The sequence below is a fragment of the Ylistrum balloti genome, unplaced genomic scaffold (genome assembly GCF_031769215.1).
Source record: "Ylistrum balloti isolate Yb309-2 unplaced genomic scaffold, AGI_CSIRO_Ybal_v1 Utg370008, whole genome shotgun sequence".
In the NCBI taxonomy this organism is placed as follows: domain Eukaryota; kingdom Metazoa; phylum Mollusca; class Bivalvia; order Pectinida; family Pectinidae; genus Ylistrum; species Ylistrum balloti.
Genome location: NW_026782082.1, coordinates 1,116,805 through 1,136,999, shown reverse-complemented (window position 1 = coordinate 1,136,999; position 20,195 = coordinate 1,116,805). Strand labels below are relative to the sequence as shown.

General features: G+C 34.4%; 1 protein-coding gene across 1 annotated transcript in view; it reads right to left on the bottom strand.

Annotated features, from left to right (window-relative positions):
• LOC132548295 (arfGAP with SH3 domain, ANK repeat and PH domain-containing protein-like) overlaps window positions 1–13,369 on the bottom strand; it is a 46,073-nt gene extending 32,704 nt beyond the window's left edge. The window contains exon 1 of the mRNA XM_060212150.1: window positions 13,244–13,369. Within this exon, the coding sequence (XP_060068133.1) occupies window positions 13,244–13,369 (126 nt within the window). The remainder of the gene's footprint in view (window positions 1–13,243) is intronic.
• Between the last annotated feature and the right edge of the window lie 6,826 nt (window positions 13,370–20,195).

Sequence of the window (20,195 nt, the reverse complement as noted above, 5' to 3'; positions counted from 1 at the left end):
CTATGTCAAATAAACTAGGAAAGACTTTGACAACCTTTATCTATGTCAAATAAACCAGGACAGACTTTGACGACCTTTACCTATGTCAAATAAACTGGGACAGATTTTGATGACCTTTATCTATATCAAATAAACTAGAACAGACTCTGACGACCTTTATCTATGTCAAATAAACTAGGACAGACTTTGATGACCTTTATCTACGTCAAATAAACTAGAACACACTTTGACAACCTTTATCTATGTCAAATAAACTAGGACAGACTTTGACAACCTTTTCTATGTCAAATAAACAAGGACAGACTTTGACCACCTTTATCTATGTCAAATAAACCAGGACAAACTCAGATGGCCTTTATCTATGTCAAATAAACCAGAACAGACTTAGATTATCTTGATTCATGTTAGGCAAACTGTAGAACTTTTGCCTACATTTGATCTAATTTTCTGTACCTGAAGGCCTTTGCTGCACCATCTAACCAAGTCAGGTTTCAGATAGTTACCAAGCTTAAAACAATCGATTGATAAATCTGAAAAATGCTGACAAAGACTCAAGTGTAAAATCAGGAAATAGGGAAAGAAATCTGTTTGAAAATTTTAATTGATATGGTTTCTTGTACCTTTATCAAAAGTTACCAAAAAATTATACAATTGTACCTATTTTGGTAAGGGATAAAGAGTACCCTTCCCTTCACGATTCTGCAAAAAATTATGTTTAAGTCATTTGTACATATTCTTCCTCATTATCATCCCTCACAGATCTAGAAAATCATGTAACATCTTTTGCTTGCAGAGCTGAAAATCAACCAAGGCCATTATTCTTTCTTATTTTCTGATGATTCAAATATTGGTAAATCTTTCTACGTAAACAATACCAAGTCAATTTCAGTAACACCCTGGTAACAGAAAGTTACCATGTCAATAATTTTAAACCATATATGTATACAGTCTTATGCTAGCTATATAATTCATACTTATACTCTGCAAGCCATGTTATGTGAAGATCAGGAAGTGTGTTATGGAACAAATATCCGGCAACTGTTTTAATTTTAAGTACATGTTGAGTTGTAGGCACAGACAGGGGACAGCAGTGTATAACTACCATCCAACACAGAAGATAGGTCACGAAAACATTTAGGATGTTTCAGGCAGTGACCAAGGCAAATAGTTTAATTCATAAGAGCACCAAGTCAAGAGTTTTGAGGTTCCAAGTTGAAGTCCTCATCTGTTGTTATACTTTACATCACCTTTTTTAAGAAGCACAACATGTTTGTTTACAGTGGCAGGGGAGGTAATTCACACAAATCAGGGGAAACAACTCACCTATACCAATCAGATCTAGACAATAGTTTGGCCACATCAGGAGAAATAACTCATTCACAGAATTATACATTTTGTTTGAAATTATCAATGACAGACTAAGTAACTCAAATAAGTCATGGTAGATAACTCCCTGATAAAATTACCCATTAATGTTTGAATTCTCACAAGGGAGATAACTGATCCCAAGAAATATCCGGACTGTTATACACTGTGATATTGACCAGACTTGAGCAAACACAGATACCAAACACCTGCCCATAAACAAAACCACAAACTAACTGGAAAAAACTACAACAGGTTGTGTTTGATAGACTTCTGGATCTTACAATAGGTCATGATAAAGCAAGCATATCATAACCCAGACTGTGATAGCAGAACAGTTTCTGAAACCATTCTGTAGAGTTTTAGATACCAAACAGGAAACAGGATGTCAAACCTAAGTTACAGGACAGTTGTTATATTTCATTCTTTATTGATTTCAAATTGGAAACAACCCCAGGAACATTCTGGTTTCAGAGTAAAGAATAGCACTACAAATAGTGAACTACAGTGAAGTGTGAAACATGATTTTTTTTTTCTTTTTTCCAACAAAACTTCAAAAAACGCTTTGCCTTCCAGACTCAAGTACATAAACATTGTTTTGGAGATGAGGAACAAAGTAAGAAATAAAAAAGTTTACAAACCGTATTTTTTTTTCAACACCGTAACTGAAATGTCTAAAACAGACTTCTACAATGTAGCGTCACTTATTCAAAGGTCATTGAAAATTGTTTTCAATTTTATCCGATTATGAACACGTCTCCCAACCCTATTCTGTTATAGGTATAGTTTCCCCAAGTAATAATATCACTGCCCCTTCTGGTTCACTTTCACATGGTAAATTACATAAGTTACATCTAGTATCATAGCTCTGGGTTGTAGACAATTGTAAAGATGGAAATGCTCTTTCCTATACAATCAATATTGAGAAGAGCTAAGAAATGCTTCAGTCAGACCCCTAGTAAATTGGATTCTCAGCTCACGGCTAATAACAGGAAATTGTTGCACTAACATTGCTATATATATAAAGTACAGTATTCAATCAAGCTGGGAAAGTTTTCGGCTCACAAAACACACTGTAGACTATCAGTGACTTCTTACAACATATAACTGAACTATGTGTAAATAAATGGAAAAGTTGGCTGTTCTAGTACTACTAAGAATAATTTCAGAGTTTCTGATATTAGATGATACTTTAAGTACTATTGGAAAATTCTGTCACAAATTTTTCCTGTTTCGATGCATCAATCAAAATTGGTGTAAAACGTAATTTAAAATGAACTTCAAGAAGTTCAAATAAAACTAAGGTAGTCAACAATGTAATTTGTAACTGTGATATTTAATTTTCAAATCCTTTAAGCTGATATCTGGAGACATGTACATGTTAAAAATACCTTAGAAAGAATTATCAATATATCTCACAGAACAAATTGTTCATTAACTTTGAATTCTACAACAGAAAGCAGTGAGAAACATAAGTTCCGCAGTAGTACTGTTTACTTGTACAACATATCTGGTTCTATCCTTATTTCTGAATCTGTAACAGATAGCACTGACTCAGGTTAAAATTCTAACAGAACTTTTTTTTTTCTAAAAATACTGTAAATACTTGAGTTGTGAAACAGGCACCTCCAGATAAAGAATCTTGATCCCAATCCTTTGATGTGAACCCTACTACATTAATCTTGCTTGAGGAATAGAGAGTGTTTCTAATCCAAAACTACCAAGTGTGTAATAGGGTCAATAGGTCGAACATTCAATGGTCCATTCTAGATCTAGTTACAGTAGATGTATATATTGTTTTGTATTCCTTGTTGTCATGGTTAATCATTTACAACTCAATTTAAACTGGGCGATCACCTCAAAAATTTGACAACTATGGTATGCACTGCTGATACCATTCTACAAATATAACCCAACTTATGTAAAATGACAGACATCAAATCACTTTTTTTCATAGAGGATTTATCAGAAATACCACAAGAATTTTTTTTATTTTTAAGAGCAAGAGGATAGCATTGTAAGAGATTTATAAATCTCACAAAAAATTGGGAACGATGTAAACAAATCTTAAAAATTACACTTAAGAGGTTAGGTAAAAATTTAGGTGACAGAAATGACAAGCCAAGTTGTACACTTAGTGGTGCATAAGGATGTGGAGCAGAATGACCCATTAGGTACTTAGTCTATATATAACTGACCTCAATATTAACCAATACACTTCTAGGTCTGAAAGATAAGTAGGAACAGAAATACCAGGGGACCATCAACATTACAATAATCAAATAAAACATAACAGCATTCTCCATCAATCCTAGGCTAATCAATTCTGATGGAATAAATTTCTTTTTTATTTCTACAAAAGCTACGAGGTCAAGAAAACATCTTGATCTGAATAAGTACATTACAGGGTCTCTTATTATTAAGATTAATCAACATTTTATCTATTAAGTAAAATATGTAGGGTTCCTTGAAAATAACAATCTTTGATGTACACTCGTAATCACTGAATAACAGCATAGCTTGATTATACTCTCCATCAGCTTTAGGATATAAGAAAATGTCAATATGCCATCAAAATTAAGTCTTGTTGAATGATTCCAGCGTCTTAATAGACAGCTGACAGATATAAAACATTCTCCAATACACAGTGTGAAGTTTTTTCTCACAGTATGCCAATTTCATTATACAATGTACACAAAACCGACAAAATGCCTTAATTTGATTTTTTATGCATTGACCCATCCAGCTCTTGTCTAAAATCAGTTGACCAATCTCCCTGACTTGGTCATTCCATCAATGACCAATCTATCCTAACAATGACCAGAAAGAAAATACGATCCATTGTCTAATCCTTGTAAATCCTCTTGAGAATGTTTTCTTTGAACAAGGAATGTCATTTCACGCTTATATTGTGCTTTCGTGACAGCTTATCGCTCAATCATCCCAACCAAATCATAAATATTGATTTTGCAAATAAACGTTAAGCCATATTTACAAATTACACTTAGAGTAAGTTATCCTATTTTACATCTGCGTCATACATGTGCTCCTGTCTGTTTATATTTATCCACATGAAACAAATTTGGGGAAATAGCCTGCTATACCGATGGAATGCACAATCGTACATGCAGACAGATCCAGCCTACTGTAAGAGATGATGACTGCAATACTCAGAGCTCTTTTCTATATTATTATGTGCCCTTTCTTTTTCATTGTAAATATATCCTGCCTTTTGATGTCACAGACACAATCTTATCTGCAGTTGACACAAATCAAGAGAGTGACAATTCGGTCATGAATGCCAGATTTTCGCAGATGAACTATTTTTGATGAAGGTATACAATTTTTTTTCTTAATGTAATACAAGGGTCGCTTCTTTCGATAATTCTATGATTTTCCCAATCAAAAACAAAAAAGTTTTAAGGTTTTTGTAGAAAAATTAATTTCAAACGTTCTTCTAAATCTATTTATTTGGTTTTCATGGTACATGTATCACTTTGTTCCATTTCCTCAAAAACAGCTAAAACTTCTTTAAATAACCAGTACTATCAGTGACTATTATCATCCATGACCAACCTTAGGTATTTCTATTCAAAATGTTTTTAAACAATTCCTTTAGACCAACATAAACAATATCCTTTAATTTAGGAGACCACATCCACTGACAAACTGGGTCACTCCTTGTTCAATTTAAAAACGTTATATATACATAGGAGAGCTAAAACTACCATTGAGGAGAAATTCTGCGGTGTCATACATGAAAACCCTGGTGTATACTTCCCCAGTCCATCGTACTTATAAGGGTTTATACAGGTGAAGAAGGTGTATCTACACTTCAACAAAGTTTAAGAGTATTGCTTAGGTTGAACTCTTTCATTCATAGCAAATAATACTGTTCGACAAAAAAGACAAAAAAAAAATCATATTCCTGAAGAATGAACAACATTGTATATAGTCCTTGGAGTTTATCATGAGGATTCCTACACCAAACTGAATTATTTTATCAAAGACTTCCGAAGTTATTCCTGAATTCATAAATTAGCCTGATAGTGTTTCTAACAAGGATTTTATGACTACACTGAACAGTTGTACAAGCCACTTATAATTAGTAGTTTGCAGTTACGGGTGATTCCAGATATCATTCTGATGACTCAGCATATTTATTTCTGAAATCCAAGCCTTTAAGTTTTAACAGTCTCTGATCCTCAATCAGTCCTGTAGATTTGGCGATCCTACTAACTCACTCTACAGTTTTATTGTATTCATCTAAAACTCTGATCAGTCACTGTAGAACTCATCAAGCCAGACATTCTAACAATACCATCAGGAATGTCTTTCCCTCAGACATACCATACAGTTATATATGTACATCCCCTGTGAAAGCACTGTCGGTATACAAAATAAATGGTTTTAATAACACAAAAAATACTCAAATATGTGAGGACCAAATTGTTTCAATCCTTATAATTCTACGACAAGAAAACATGTTTTAATTATCTTTAGAATTTCTGGGTATTTTAAATGGTTTTGTAATTAAAAACAGCAATCTGAAAACAACACAAGGAGTTTACTTTTACACATCTTTAATTCCTCAAACGACAAAGTATGAAGTCCTGTTAAAGAGAAATGAATCTCATAACATCTAAAACCATCCAATATTCTGTACTGTACAATTTCCTTCTTCATAAACAAACAGTAAGAGAGATCAATATAATCATTTCCCCGATACTTTTAACTCATAAGTTCCATTTTTCAAGTTAACAAAACTCGATGGTATGGCGTCTGCACCAACTCTACTGCATTAACCTGTACAAAGTGAGGTTGATATGCCTGATACCAGCAGCAGATGCCAGTTATATTCATCCTGGAACCATGGTGATGCAACCAGAAAAACCAAAAGTAAGGTCACCATAGGTTACTGCTTGGTAATCAGAACGATATAGCACTCAAAATAGAAAATTTGTGGTTACGTCGAGGAGTTCTAAAAGACTGAGGGACCTTTCTGTTGCTGAATAATTCAGATTTCAGATGATGCACTTCAATCCATTACCATCATGCTAAATGGATACCAGACAGTCAGTTCTAAGCTTCCATGTGATGCTGTTTACACCATCTGTGAAAACGTACATGTGATATTGATTGCCACATGGATTCCCTTAGAACATACCTGAGATATTTGAGTGTTTATCAGATCTAAGCTGTCCAAATATTTTGTTTCATGGGTACAATTCATTTACACATTCTCAGCATTTCATTTCCAATTTAATTTTACCTTAGATTTACAAATGAGAACCCTCTCATGAAATTATGGCTACTTTTACAAAGTGACCCATGAAATGATAGCTGCCTATAAAAAGATGACCAATGAAACCATGGAAACCTCTACAAAGTGACCAATGAAATTATGACTATCTTTACAATGTGACCAATGAAAAGATAGCTATCTTTAAAAGGTGGTCACGCTATGAAATGATATCTATGTTCACAAGGTGATCGAAGATACATAACTTCTAGCTTCAGGTGTCCAATCAAATCAATTCCTCCACCTTTAAAAAGATGACCATGTAACACTGACCAAATAGCCATCAGCAATATTGATAAGACACTGTGACCTTTCAGTAATCAGGTGGCATTTAAAATCATGTCCAGAAGCAATGTTTTATTCTCTTAACTTCATCTGAACTACTTAATAGACAGAGGTGTTAAAAGATCTACAGCGGTTGTAGAAATCTGACTTTAAAAACATCAAAATGAATGTATAAAAATAGATCTATATCAAGTTTTTGTAGTTTAACAAAAGAATAGTTTTGAAGATGTAACAGAGGACATGCTTTAGTGAGTCTATGACCTATACAATAGACCTGTTGGCTGTGTTCCCTACTTAATTAGTTCAGTTGTATTGCCAGACACAGTAGGAGTACCAGTGTATCTACCCAAGTTGATCTCATCGGTGTACTTATATGGACCCAGAAAAAAATGTTCATGGCTTAACACTAAATAACATTATCACCTCATTTCCTTCTCAACATTTAGCACAATGTTTCTAAAAAGTACTGGTTTACACTGACCATAACAGGGAAAATTCTACCTGTACACCAAATAACATCATCACCTCATTTCCTACACAATGTGCAATGTCGGTTCAATGTTTCTAAAATAGACTGGTTTACACTGACCATAACAGGGAAAATTCTAGCTCATTTCAGATAAGAGTAAATCTGCAGTTTGTTGTGGTCAAAAGTCGTCTGATATTGTCCCTGTATACAATGTATTGGCCTGGTCTAAAATGGAGTCAATCCGATTTTAACAAGAGTATTTACATTGATGAAGAGAATCATAATCACAATTTACGGTGGAATACAGAATTTATCAAACACAATCACAAACTTAAGAAAATGTCTGTATGACACAGATCACTTTCATACATATATATCATATCACTCATTGCTAAATTTGTAGAAGTTGTCAAATGTGACCTTTGACCCTTTAACCCTAACCTATGACCATCTTAAATTGCAGAATCGGTGTTATGACACTATGAGGTAAATATGAATCAAGTCTAATGAGAGTTTCTAGTGATATGACATTGATTCCACATGAGATTGGATGTGATAGGGCAGACAGACACGGCAGGGCTCTCACACCCCATTTTGGGACTGGGGCCTGGGGCCCTGGGCCCTTAGAATTGGGAAAAATAGAGCTGTGTTTTCCTTAGGATTGGGAAAATTTGGGGTCTAAATTGGGAAAAAAAGATACTATTTTGCATCGGGAATGGGGCCAAATATCGGCCCCAAATCTGGCAGATCTAGAGCCCTGCAGGGGCAACACTTCGTACCTCATATAAAGGGCTGAGGCATACAGAAATAACATGAGATAACACACAAGTACTTAAATAGTACCATCCTTGATTAACAATGAGAAGAGATTAATATAAAACTATATGTAGTTTGATGACCAACATATGAAACAAGCTGTAGGTGTTTGATATATACTATCCATCCTTAACAGGCTTCCTCAACCCACATAGGTCTATTGGTATGTACTAAAGTGACTAGGTATTGATCTGCTGGGAAATCAATAGGTATAAACATTTTGGAGATTCAGAATCCAGTATCATAATCAGACAAGGACTGAAAGGGAAGGTTGAGATAACATTTAAAATCTTCAACTTTTGTAAACATGCAAAAGTTTGAACATTTCAGTAAATAAAATACAGTGAAACCCGTTTTGAGCAGTCCCCTAAAATGAACAGTCCTCTAAATTAAGCAGTCACTTCCATTATTCAGACTGTCTGAAGGCTGCCTGATGTTTTTTACCTCAAGTCATAACCAATTGCAAGTGCACTATGTCTAATAGCTAGTTTTTACAGGAACACAAATAGATAATAAGCATTTATCTTCAATTACAAAATACTCTTTTAAGTATGAAAAGGTCAAGGACATTTGCAAGTATTTGTATTGTCCAATAAAACCTTATCAAGTATAGAATTCCAATTCTTCAGCTCTTACAGTAAAATATGCAATTAAATCTATTGAGGGATTTCTGAAATAACTTGCTCAGACTTTTAAACATACACAACAGCACATAGACATGCAGAAGCAGTAGGGTTCAGTTACATTCTACTGGACTTAACTTCGGACAGTTTGTGTCTCAATCAGACAAGTGACATTTCACTCTGCATCAAGTTGGAGTTTAGATACATTCTACTGGACTTAACATACGACAGTTAGTGTCTCAATCAGACAAGTGACATTTCACTCTGCATCAAGACAGGTGACATTTCACTCTGCATCAAGCTTAGTTACATTCTACTGGTCTTAACTTACGACAGTTAGTGTCTCATCAGACTACTGGACTTAATTTACGACTGACATTTCACTCTGACCAAGTTGGAGTTTAGTTCTACTGGACTTAACTTACGACAGTTAGTTTCTCAATCAGACAAGTGACATTTCACTCTGCATCAAGTTGGAGCTTAGTTACATTCTACTGGACTTAACTTACGACAGTTAGTGTCTCAATCAGACAAGTGACATTTCACTCTGCATCAAGTTGGAGCTTAGTTACATTCTACTGGACTTAACTTACGACAGTTAGTGTCTCAATCAGACAGGTGACATTTCACTCTGCATCAAGTTGGAGCTTAGTTACATTCTACTGGACTTAACTTACGACAGTTAGTGTCTCAATCAGACAAGTGACATTTCACTCTGCATCAAGTTGGAGCTTAGTTACATTCTACTGGACTTAACTTACGACAGTTAGTGTCTCAATCAGACAGGTGACATTTCACTCTGCATCAAGTTGGATTTGTGAAATCAGTCCTCACATGTATAAATTACTGCAAAGGCAAAAATATCTAAATTACAAGTACAGAGAATCAGTGACATTAACTTTATAAAGTTGTTATCATGTATATTGGAGATTATACATACACTCATGAATAAGGAAATAATTCAAATATCACAAAATAACTTCAACAAGAAAATTCAGGTATTTTTAATTATGTATACAGTCTCCTGTCTCACCAAGGTGAATCCATACCCTCCTACTTTTGATACACGACACACACTGCCTTCCCCAAGTTTGAAATTCAAGTGACAAGTAGTGTAGGAAGTACAGCCCAAACGTTTCTTTTATGAAGGTCAAAGGTGAAATGTAGGTCTGAGTGACCAACTTTTGATAACAGACACACACCACCTCAACAAGGCGATTGTTAACCGTAACTCAATTACCACACCAAGACAAACCAATACCTTAAGTATTAAGTTCTAGTGACTAGAAGTTTACTAATGAGCCAGGACAAAATAGCAAAAGGACAAACAGATGCAAAACTATAGCCCCCCCCCCCCCCAACAACACCCCCCCACCACCACCACCACCCACCCCAAACACCCCCTCCCTCCTGGGTTCCCAGCGGAAGGGGACTAATAGGCAATGCAATTATCCACACTTCTACCCCTCATCACTACTAACCAGGAGCTATCATGATGTTGAGTACAATGGCCTTCCCCCTTTCCCACAAATCATCCGGGTGTAACTTGTGGCCAACAGTTGTCTCCACTTGGATCCTGCATACATGAGTAAACACTATACAACAGGAAGTGAAAAGCAAGAAAGCCAGGATGTTGGCAACTTGGTCAGTAAACCCCCTGTGATAATTGTACAAGTCCAGGAAATGATTTACAAACATGTTTGTGAGTCAGATTATCATGTAGGATTACTATATGCATCAAGGCCATACTTTAATGCATCATTACAAATTGACTACACAAATATTTACAATCCCTAAAACACCTTACACAGCACTAGCAGCGGTTCCTCAGTAAATAATTAGCATAATCTCGGTCAATGAAAAATACAATACGCATGAATTTCTTTCTTCTTTTTTTCACTCCTTTCTCATAAACAAAATTGCACCAGGTTGTGTACAATCAACATTTCAACATTTGTGTACATTTGAACTTGTAATTTCTTTGTTAATTCTTTTTTCACACCTTTCTCATAAAGAACAAGACAGTGTAAATGAATTTGTACCAGGCTGTGTACAATTTTCATTTCATTATTTGTGTACATTTAAATTGTAACTAGCTATACCAAATGTACTATTCTATACATATCTCTAATTGACAAATCTGGATACATCAATCAACACAGCATTGTACTATGGGTTGAATTGTACCAGTCAACCAGGAAATGAAAATTAATGCAGTCTATTTGAAACTTTCAAAACAATCAAACACTATCTAAATTCCTTTCACTTTTGTAATGATCTTGTTTTCTCTCTTGCGAAATCTTTCAAACAGATGTTTGAATACATATACAACAGTTGTACAATGTAAGCTGATGCTACAGCTGTGGGCATGATAATTGGACTCTCCTTACAGTTAAGAGCAATTCTATAGAAACTCGTCACCTGTCATGTAAAGATAGAACGGCTGTTGTGCATCTTTTTCAAGAAAAACTGGTTGAAAGAGACAGCTCAGATAAGACTCTCAAATTGACAACCAGTAAGACCAACTGATCATTTAGAAAAAATGCATAGTTAAGATCAAATCAATCTATTTATGTTTGGAAAAAAATATACAAAGTTACTATTGGAATTTGTTTACGGAATATTCTACAAAAAAGTTATGCATAGGTTTTCTCATAAATTATTTAGATCAGGTTTTTTATTGTTTTTATTAACCATCCTATATCAACAATATTAAAGCTGATGTCATGCAATAAGTCTATATCTATATATCCAATGCTGTTTAGAATTACAATCGAATGCCAGCAATGCTTTGTTTAGTATAGATCATATGCCTATCCCTCAAAACACTTACATAGTACAGTAGTTAATTTATTGACATAAATTAGTTTGAGGACTCAATTCAATGTTTTTATAGATATCTCTGTTGGAAAAATAAAAATTGCTTTGGTTCACTTCAAATAGATAATAATATTATCATAATACATATTTGATAAATGCTGCAATACTGTCCAGAAATAATCAAACCCTCTTCACTTTAAGTCAGAGATAACTTGGCCCTCTGAAAAAGGTCAAGTATGGTATAGTAGTTTCCTTCCAGACCAGTTTTATCTTCCTTCCTTTTATTGTTGTGGACTGACAACCAGGAAACATGTTACTTTAAATTTGTTCACAGAATTCCACACAGGGCTCTCAATTTGCCAGATTTGGGACTGATATTCGGCCCCATTCCCAATGCAAAATAGTATCTTTTTTTCTCAATTTAGACCCCAAGTTTTCCCAATTCTAAGGAAAACGTCGCTATTTTTCCAAATTCTAAGGGTCCCGGGCCCCAGACCCAAAATGGGATGTGAGAGCCCTGCCACATCTTAAATCTTGTTCCCTAAGCTAAATGTCAAATCCTGTTGTTTTGAACAATCAATTTTATCTTATTCAGAAAAAGAAAAAAAATCAAACTACAATGTATCAGTTTTTTGATAACTCAAGACCATGCACTCCAGATCAGCTACTGAAAATTTGCAATATTTTGTGACACTACTGTCTTTTTCAGTATAATTCATCTCAGTATTTTGCCAGCTCAAGACCAAGCACTCCAGATCACCTGGTTAATATCTGCATTATTTTACATCACTGTCTTTTTTTTCAAATATTATCCACCATTGTAAGCTTTAGCATACTTCAAAGTATGCATTACAATAACCTCACCTCATTCTTAATAAGTAAAATTTATTTATCACTAAGATGGCTGCTACTATTCTCATCTACATGTATCAATTCTTGATAAGGATCACCAATAGACATGTCTTGTCAGTGAGATTACACAAAGATCAGCACACAGCTTTTTCAATAAAGTACATACTTAAAATTGTGGCAAATTAAAAACAATTTCAAAGGCACTGGCGAGATTTGGAACTTGACAAGAACAGATTGAGGGCCACTATGTAACATGAAGTTACTAATATCCCATCTGTCATTCACTCTTCTCTTCATATCTGACACTGAGCAAAATCTTTGGATAATGTTGTATGTTTCAAGTATCATTGCAAAAGTGAAATAGTTTAAAATTGCAATAAAAATTAAAGAGTCCGTATATACGTGTTCAAACGTTATTTGCCTTTTTTGCATCCGCTTCCAAACCCAAAAGCTTTAATTCTATTGCAATACTGATAACTTCGTAGTCTCGGATTAAGATGTTGGAATACACACACCCACTCCCCGCCCCTCTCGTCAAAATGCGAAAATTATTGTGTCATTCTTTCGTAAATCATCGTTTTTACATCGAGCTGACAAATGCATACTCACGACAATCATTGGGTGTAATAGAAATACAAATGGTAAAGAAATGACACCATATTACAGTATATTTTTGTAGACAAAACATGATGAAATGTGTATTTAACTAACCTCTTCGAGAGTTGACACTGTATTTCGACAGTGTGACATCCTCTTCGTGAACGCAGACGTCGTTGGGGATTTGTAATCGTCCCATGTTTCGCTAAGAAACTCCGAGACGGTGATTTGTTCCGGCATTTTGCCTAGCTTATTTTTTTCTTTCCCTGAGTCGTCCGCATCAGAAACACAGGAAGTCAGTCAGGCACACTTGTTGTGTATTCAAAATGGCCACCTCCCTCGGGCTGAATTTCCTTTGAACTTCCGATTGGTTCACAGCTGTCGTCTTCCTATAGTCTGTTTCAGAATACGGTTTTGTGTCGCATTTAATCAGTCAATCGTCTGTTATTTATCTATCTATTAAAACTTTCTAACATTTCACTAAAGATAATTCATTCAAGCATTCTAATATGATTGTGTTTTGTTTTGAAAGTCATCGACGACGACGACGACAACGAGGAGAAGGAGGAGGAGGACGGGGATGCATCAGCTCTGTGCTAAAATGAAATCCAATACCACAACTCAATACTTAAACCAAATGTATCAGTCTCGCTTGTCGATGGGGAAAATCAATTATCTGTTAACTGTAGAGTGCCGTTTTCAATAAAATACATAACGTTTTGTTTACTTAATCAGCTGACTTGTTGTTATTTTTTCACATATGTAGCCTGTTATGAATGTAATAACACAAATTACATAACTTTTGCTATGTTTTCCTTGACACACGCGTTATAAAACCTTAAACAGTTTTGATTGGCTGAAGATACCCATTGTTCCCGTAATTATGACTTAATTCAGTCATATTCATTGTAACGTCACCAATGAGAAAGGCATTGATTAAAATTTATCATTGATATCAGTATTTTCGCGAATATTTGCAAAATTTTTAAAGTTATGTGATAAACAGAATTTTACATTCGTTTCGGCGGTTTCATCTGAGATGTATGACTCTCACCAGAGACATGATAAAATAATACAAACTCTCTACATCATATAAAATCTAAATTCATGGAAATTTATGCAAGGTCCTCCATTTATCGAGACAAAAATTTTGGTGAAATTCGTGTGTACTGTTTATGTTTTCTCCAGAAAAATCTCAAGAATCTAATGCATGTCGCATTGGCAATGACGTCATATAAAGGTGATACCAACTTAACTGTACCACAAATTGCCAAGTCATTCGTCCGTATCATCAGTGCAGTGTAAGTGCATTGAGAATACAATATATATACAACTGTACTTGGAAGCTGGTCAGTTGTTCCACATTTCATGGCAATGTACTGATAAGAAAAGAAGCGTTAATAAGACAACAAACACCTTTTAAGTGTAAAGACAACAGATACCGGTTCATGATGATGAGAATAAACAAATACAGATTTGATACAACAACGTATCTTTGTATGTTATATTTGTGGCCTTCACACATAATTTTTTCAACATTAACCGCCACGACTTATATGCCAGGAAATGTCAATCTAAATTGACAACGTCATGACAAATTAAACAACAAAATGCAAATATATATAACAATATATATATATATACATATATAGTGAAAATGTGATGAATTCTCCGTGCCCAGCAAAATATATCTTTTTTAAAAGACTATGTATCTATGTACATTATGTAAACCATCTGGAGAAGAAATGAAAGCACTTATGTTTTACAGCTCATCGTGTTTTCCAGTCAAAAAATATGTATATATAACAAAGTTATTTGACGTTTGTATTGTGTTCCCAGCTTGTTATTTTCTCGTCGATCAAAAGGTATGTGTTTTATTGTCGATACCTGAAAAACAGGTAAATCCGCTTCATCATATTTGACTTTTGTAATTCACACTAAAAGTCTTTTCCAGTGATCGAATGACGTTCATTTTTTTATTTTGTGTTTCAGTGTACATGTCTTGTGTCTTGTATCATTACACCGCTCTCGTATATCTGTGTTATGTCCTAGATATTTGTTGTGTATCTTTCTTCTGTCTTGTGTCTTTACACCGCTCTCGTGTGTCTGTGATATGTCCTAGATATTTGTTGTGTATCTGTCTTGTGTCTTGTATCTTTGTATCCTCGTGTATATGTCTCAGAGTTTTATATCTTTGTATTCTACGTTTACCTGCCATGTGTCTTGCATTATTGTACCATCGTTTACCGTATATTTAGTCTTTTTTTATCCTCATGTATCTGTCTTATGTCTCATATCATTGTACCCTCGTTTATATATATTGTGTCTTATATCTTTGTATTCTCCATGCACATGTCTTGTGTCTTATCTCAGTGTACCATCTTGTATCTGTCTTACGTTTCATATATTTCTTTTCGCCTATATCTGTCTTATTATTATATATATTTTTATAAGTATATCTTCGTGTGTCATTCTTACGTCTCATATCTTTCTTTTCTCGTTCATCCGTCTTAAATCATTGTACCCTCCAGTACTTTTCTTGTGTCTTACATCATTGTACCCTCCGTTACCTGTCTTATGTCTAACATCACTGTACCGTCTTGTCCCTGGCTTGTGTCTTACACAATTGTTCCTTCGTTTACCTATCTTGTGTCTTAAATCATTGTACCCTCCTGTACTTGTCTTGTGTCTTACATCATTGTAACCTCGGTTACCTGTCATATGTCTTACATCACTGTACCCTCGTGTACCTGTATTGTGTCCTACACCATTGTGTACTCGTGTACCTGTCTTGTGTCTTATATCCTTGTACCCTCGTGTACCTGTCTTGTGTCTTACACCATTGTGTCCTCGTGTACCTGTCTTGTCTCTCTCATCCTTGTCACTGTCTCATGTTACGTCGCTGTTCATTACCAATTTCGTTTGCTTTCCTCTTTCAACGCAGAGATAATGTTGAAAAAAATCGACGTATGAAATAAGAAATTAAACTTTATCTTGAGCGTGATGAAATAGAAATATCTTTCATTGACAATACGAACTTGGCAACGTATAACTGCATGTTCTGGACTTTACAAGATACCGATTTGTGAAGTAAACACGATGAAAACATGCTCTGACTGAGCTATAAGCAAATATTACAGAACTAATTATGTTTGGGTTGTAAACAAAACCGACACGATGCGTTAAAAAACATAACAAAGTACCAAAACAGCCTGGGATAAACGTATACTCGGTTTCGTTTCGTTTCTTTTGCTTTACGTCATATCAACAGCAAGGATCGTTCAAGGACATCCCAGATTTGGGTGGAAGAGGAAAGCCGGCGTCCTCAAGAAATACCTGTGGCCAGTACTTGGCGACGGTCCCACTGAGGCCTCGAATCTGTGACCCAGAGGTGGCGAGAGAAGGGGGTTGGGGGTGGGGGTGGGGCGGCTAAAGACGGTAAGACGCCAAAAACTAATGTTTGGAGTACTAAAATAGAATTATAAAGAAAAATAAAAACAAAGAAAACACATGCCATTATTTTTTAATGTGAACCAATATGGAAGAAAAGGTGTCGACAGGTAGAGCACACAGGAAATAGCGAGAGAAAATACACTCAAATTTCCTGTTCACGAGTTAAGGAAATCTTAACCTCTCGTAAAAAAATAAATAAATAAATAAATAGACAAAAGAGGGTGAATTTATCATAAGCCAGAATTGTCAGATAAACGAATATATTGTTTGGCAATTCACACAAATATATATATATATATATAGAAAAAACTTGATTTGACGAGATGCGAGTAAATTATAAATAAAAATGATTTTTGACAAAAGAAGAAAGACGTTGTATTATATATATATATATATTTATATAGTTTTTATGTGTTTATTCAAACGCTGATTTATGTAGTTGCACTTTGTATAAATCGATACCTCTGTAGCGTTTTAATTGGTTAATGTAGCCCAGTAACAATACTACCGATTAAAGAATCGTGTAGATTCGTATTGATATAAAGATAAGATCAAAAGAGTTATCTCCCATACCTGTATTTGAGAGATGCGTTTTAAATGACGCCATTGTGACACATAAAAAAGTCTGAAGGCTATTCTAAACAGTAATGACTGTATGAATTCTTAATTTGAATTTTTTTTTTCAGCTCGACTTTTATATCATCTATCATTCTCAGTTTGATCAGTCATTGAAATTCCCAGCATCCTTCGTGACAACACACATATACATACCTAAGAAACCAACAACAATAACAACAACACAAATAATCTTTAATATCTGACATTCATTCACTTCCACCAGTTTAATATTTGTATAGAACACTCAGACACCAATGAATATGTTTTCAGTACTAATCTCGATACTAATAGCGAGGAATGTATTAAACAGGTTTTCATTGTGTTTTCCTGTCCTTTTGTTAAAATGTTGGTGATAAAGAAATAATTTAATATTTAAATGTAGAAAGTTACTGAGTTTGCTTTCTATGGATATTCACAGCTTAGATCTAAGTATGAAAACCTTTCATAAAAAGTTTTCTTTTGATAATGTTATATATATGTGTGTGTTATTTGTTATTTTTCAATTTTGTTTCTTGTAAAAACTGTAAGAATATGAAACACATGTAATCATTGATTGTTTGAGATGTAAAATGTAATGTTCACATGGTGCTTTTATTTCTTATAAAGTGTCAAATCTCTAAAACCACACGTTTATCTCCTACGCATGCGAATGTCTATATAAACCAATATGAAGGACATAACCCTGACATCCGTACTTAGTGACCCTAGATCATACACCATATCGACAGGATGCAAATTAAGCCAATTGATTAAAAGTTCAATAATAGAGTATAGATTAACATCATGCACAGTCAATTACAGTAATAAATTGGTGAAGGCAATGGAATAAAGACACTGTTCATGATACTTAACCACGAGAGTGTGTCAAACTCAGCAGACTGTAACCTAATTTGAACGTCGCAGTCTTAAAAACGACTAGGAATATAGGTATAACGAGAACATTATTTTCGGGAGCGTTTGTCTTTGGCAAACCAGACTTCTCAAGAAGAACACGCTTGGCTTCTTTTGGAAGACGTGTCACGTGAAATCACGGTTTTGTATTATATATATACAAAACAAAAAACTTAAACGCTGGGTTTCAAATCCATTCATTTCAAAATACATTACTTTAAGAATATCAACGAAATCAGACAGAGATGTAATACCGGGAACGGCATTTTTTTAATTGTGAAAATCAAATCAGGTTGAGTCGTTTACCTAATTGTGTTGAATGGTTTTTAAATGATGTATTTGTGTATCATGAGATAGGTGACGTATATCGAATGTATGTATCCAGATCCGCTACACCAGAATCCGTTAGCTTCAAAACTTCACCATAGTTCAGCTTTTCGTGAAAATTCTGCTACATAGTTGGTTATTTTAAACATGAATACCTCTCGATAGGTTGGTTTTATTAGTTGTATTGAATTTTAAGTGAAACAGCACTTTGTATGCTGATGACTCTATACCCACAGTATATGATTTTCATAAAAATTTGAGAAATATACCTAAGTTAGGACGGTGGGTGTTTCTTTGTCTCAAAGGGGGGCTTTTAAATGTCACTATGTTTAAATATGACGACATATTTAAATGTGTAATCGGAAACTACCTATTATAAAAAGTATTTAACAAGGACTAGAAAGGTTAGTTTTTAATTTGCGGGTGATTGGAACATAAAACGCTGTAATATGATAGGTGGACTTGTTCATATTGCATCATAATATGTGACCAGCCAGTAACAAATGATTAAACCCAGGATGAGCTTTTGTAACGATTATACATTATTCATGGAAACCGTAAACACATACAGAAAGCGTCTTTTTATACTGTAATACGGGTTATCTTAACGGAGAAAAAACAGAAAGAATACATAATTTGTGTCCCCAATAAGAAATCATATGACATTCAAAAGTGATATAATTTATACCAGATCCTGTCTACAATGTGACAATAAAATAATTAAAGTCGAATTTTACGGTAAATTTTCACTTACTTTAAACTTTATTTTGTATTGAGTGGTGCTCTTCTAGTGTACCTGACACAAGGGAGACAACTCTAACAGGCTTGTGTGGATCTGCCTAGTATTGCACAACATGACGTGATAAAGTCGATCGCTAAATATAGCTTTAAGATGATGTCACGTTAATTTTACCGTACGTCGTCGCGTGGAAGGTTGCCTTATGGTGTGACCACAGTCACGTGAGACCATGCCGTTATCCATATGATCATATTTAAAAATCAACAGATTCCATGCTTGCATAAGTTTTCCTAATACACTGTTATGTTTGGAACAAATTAACAAACGCTCTAAAAGGAGAGAATTGTTTGTTTGTTTATTTGTTTGTTTTTGAAACCGTGCCGAATGACGAAAACATTCTGATGTGTGATTGGTCGACATCTCGTTTCTATTTGATTGTTAAATCTTTACACTGACGATAGGTTTTTTGGGTTGAATGTAAACTAAGCACCAGTGGGGTTTTTTCTACGGAAATTCCATATTTATATCAGGAACGTTATATACGTCCCTGTTTATATATACATAAATTCATTATCTATATTGTCTAGCTGTGATTTGTCAGTTGATACAAATATGTTTTAAGTCACTGTTCTTACGAATAATTTGTAGAACTGTGATTTTTTATAGACTGTAGAATTGTTCAAGGGGAATCCCTCTTTCTGGTCTATTTTTAGAAATCTGTGATACGTGTGGGTAAATTTCGCAATACACACTTTGATCTAAATATATACGATGAAAATATACCAACGAGAAAATACCAGTTTTCATATGTATTCCCAAATCATATTTATTTATAGCTATCCGAACTACCTCAAGTTTAAAGTTTAATCTAAAATTGAAATAATTGCTACGATTTGTTTGGTACTCTAATACAATTTTATGTCACGATATTAAATTATCAAATTAATAACATCTCTGTGAACAAGTAGATCCACCGACCAACAAAACAGTTACATAATAATTGATAAATTTTGTGTAATGTCTCGTTATCAGTCACTA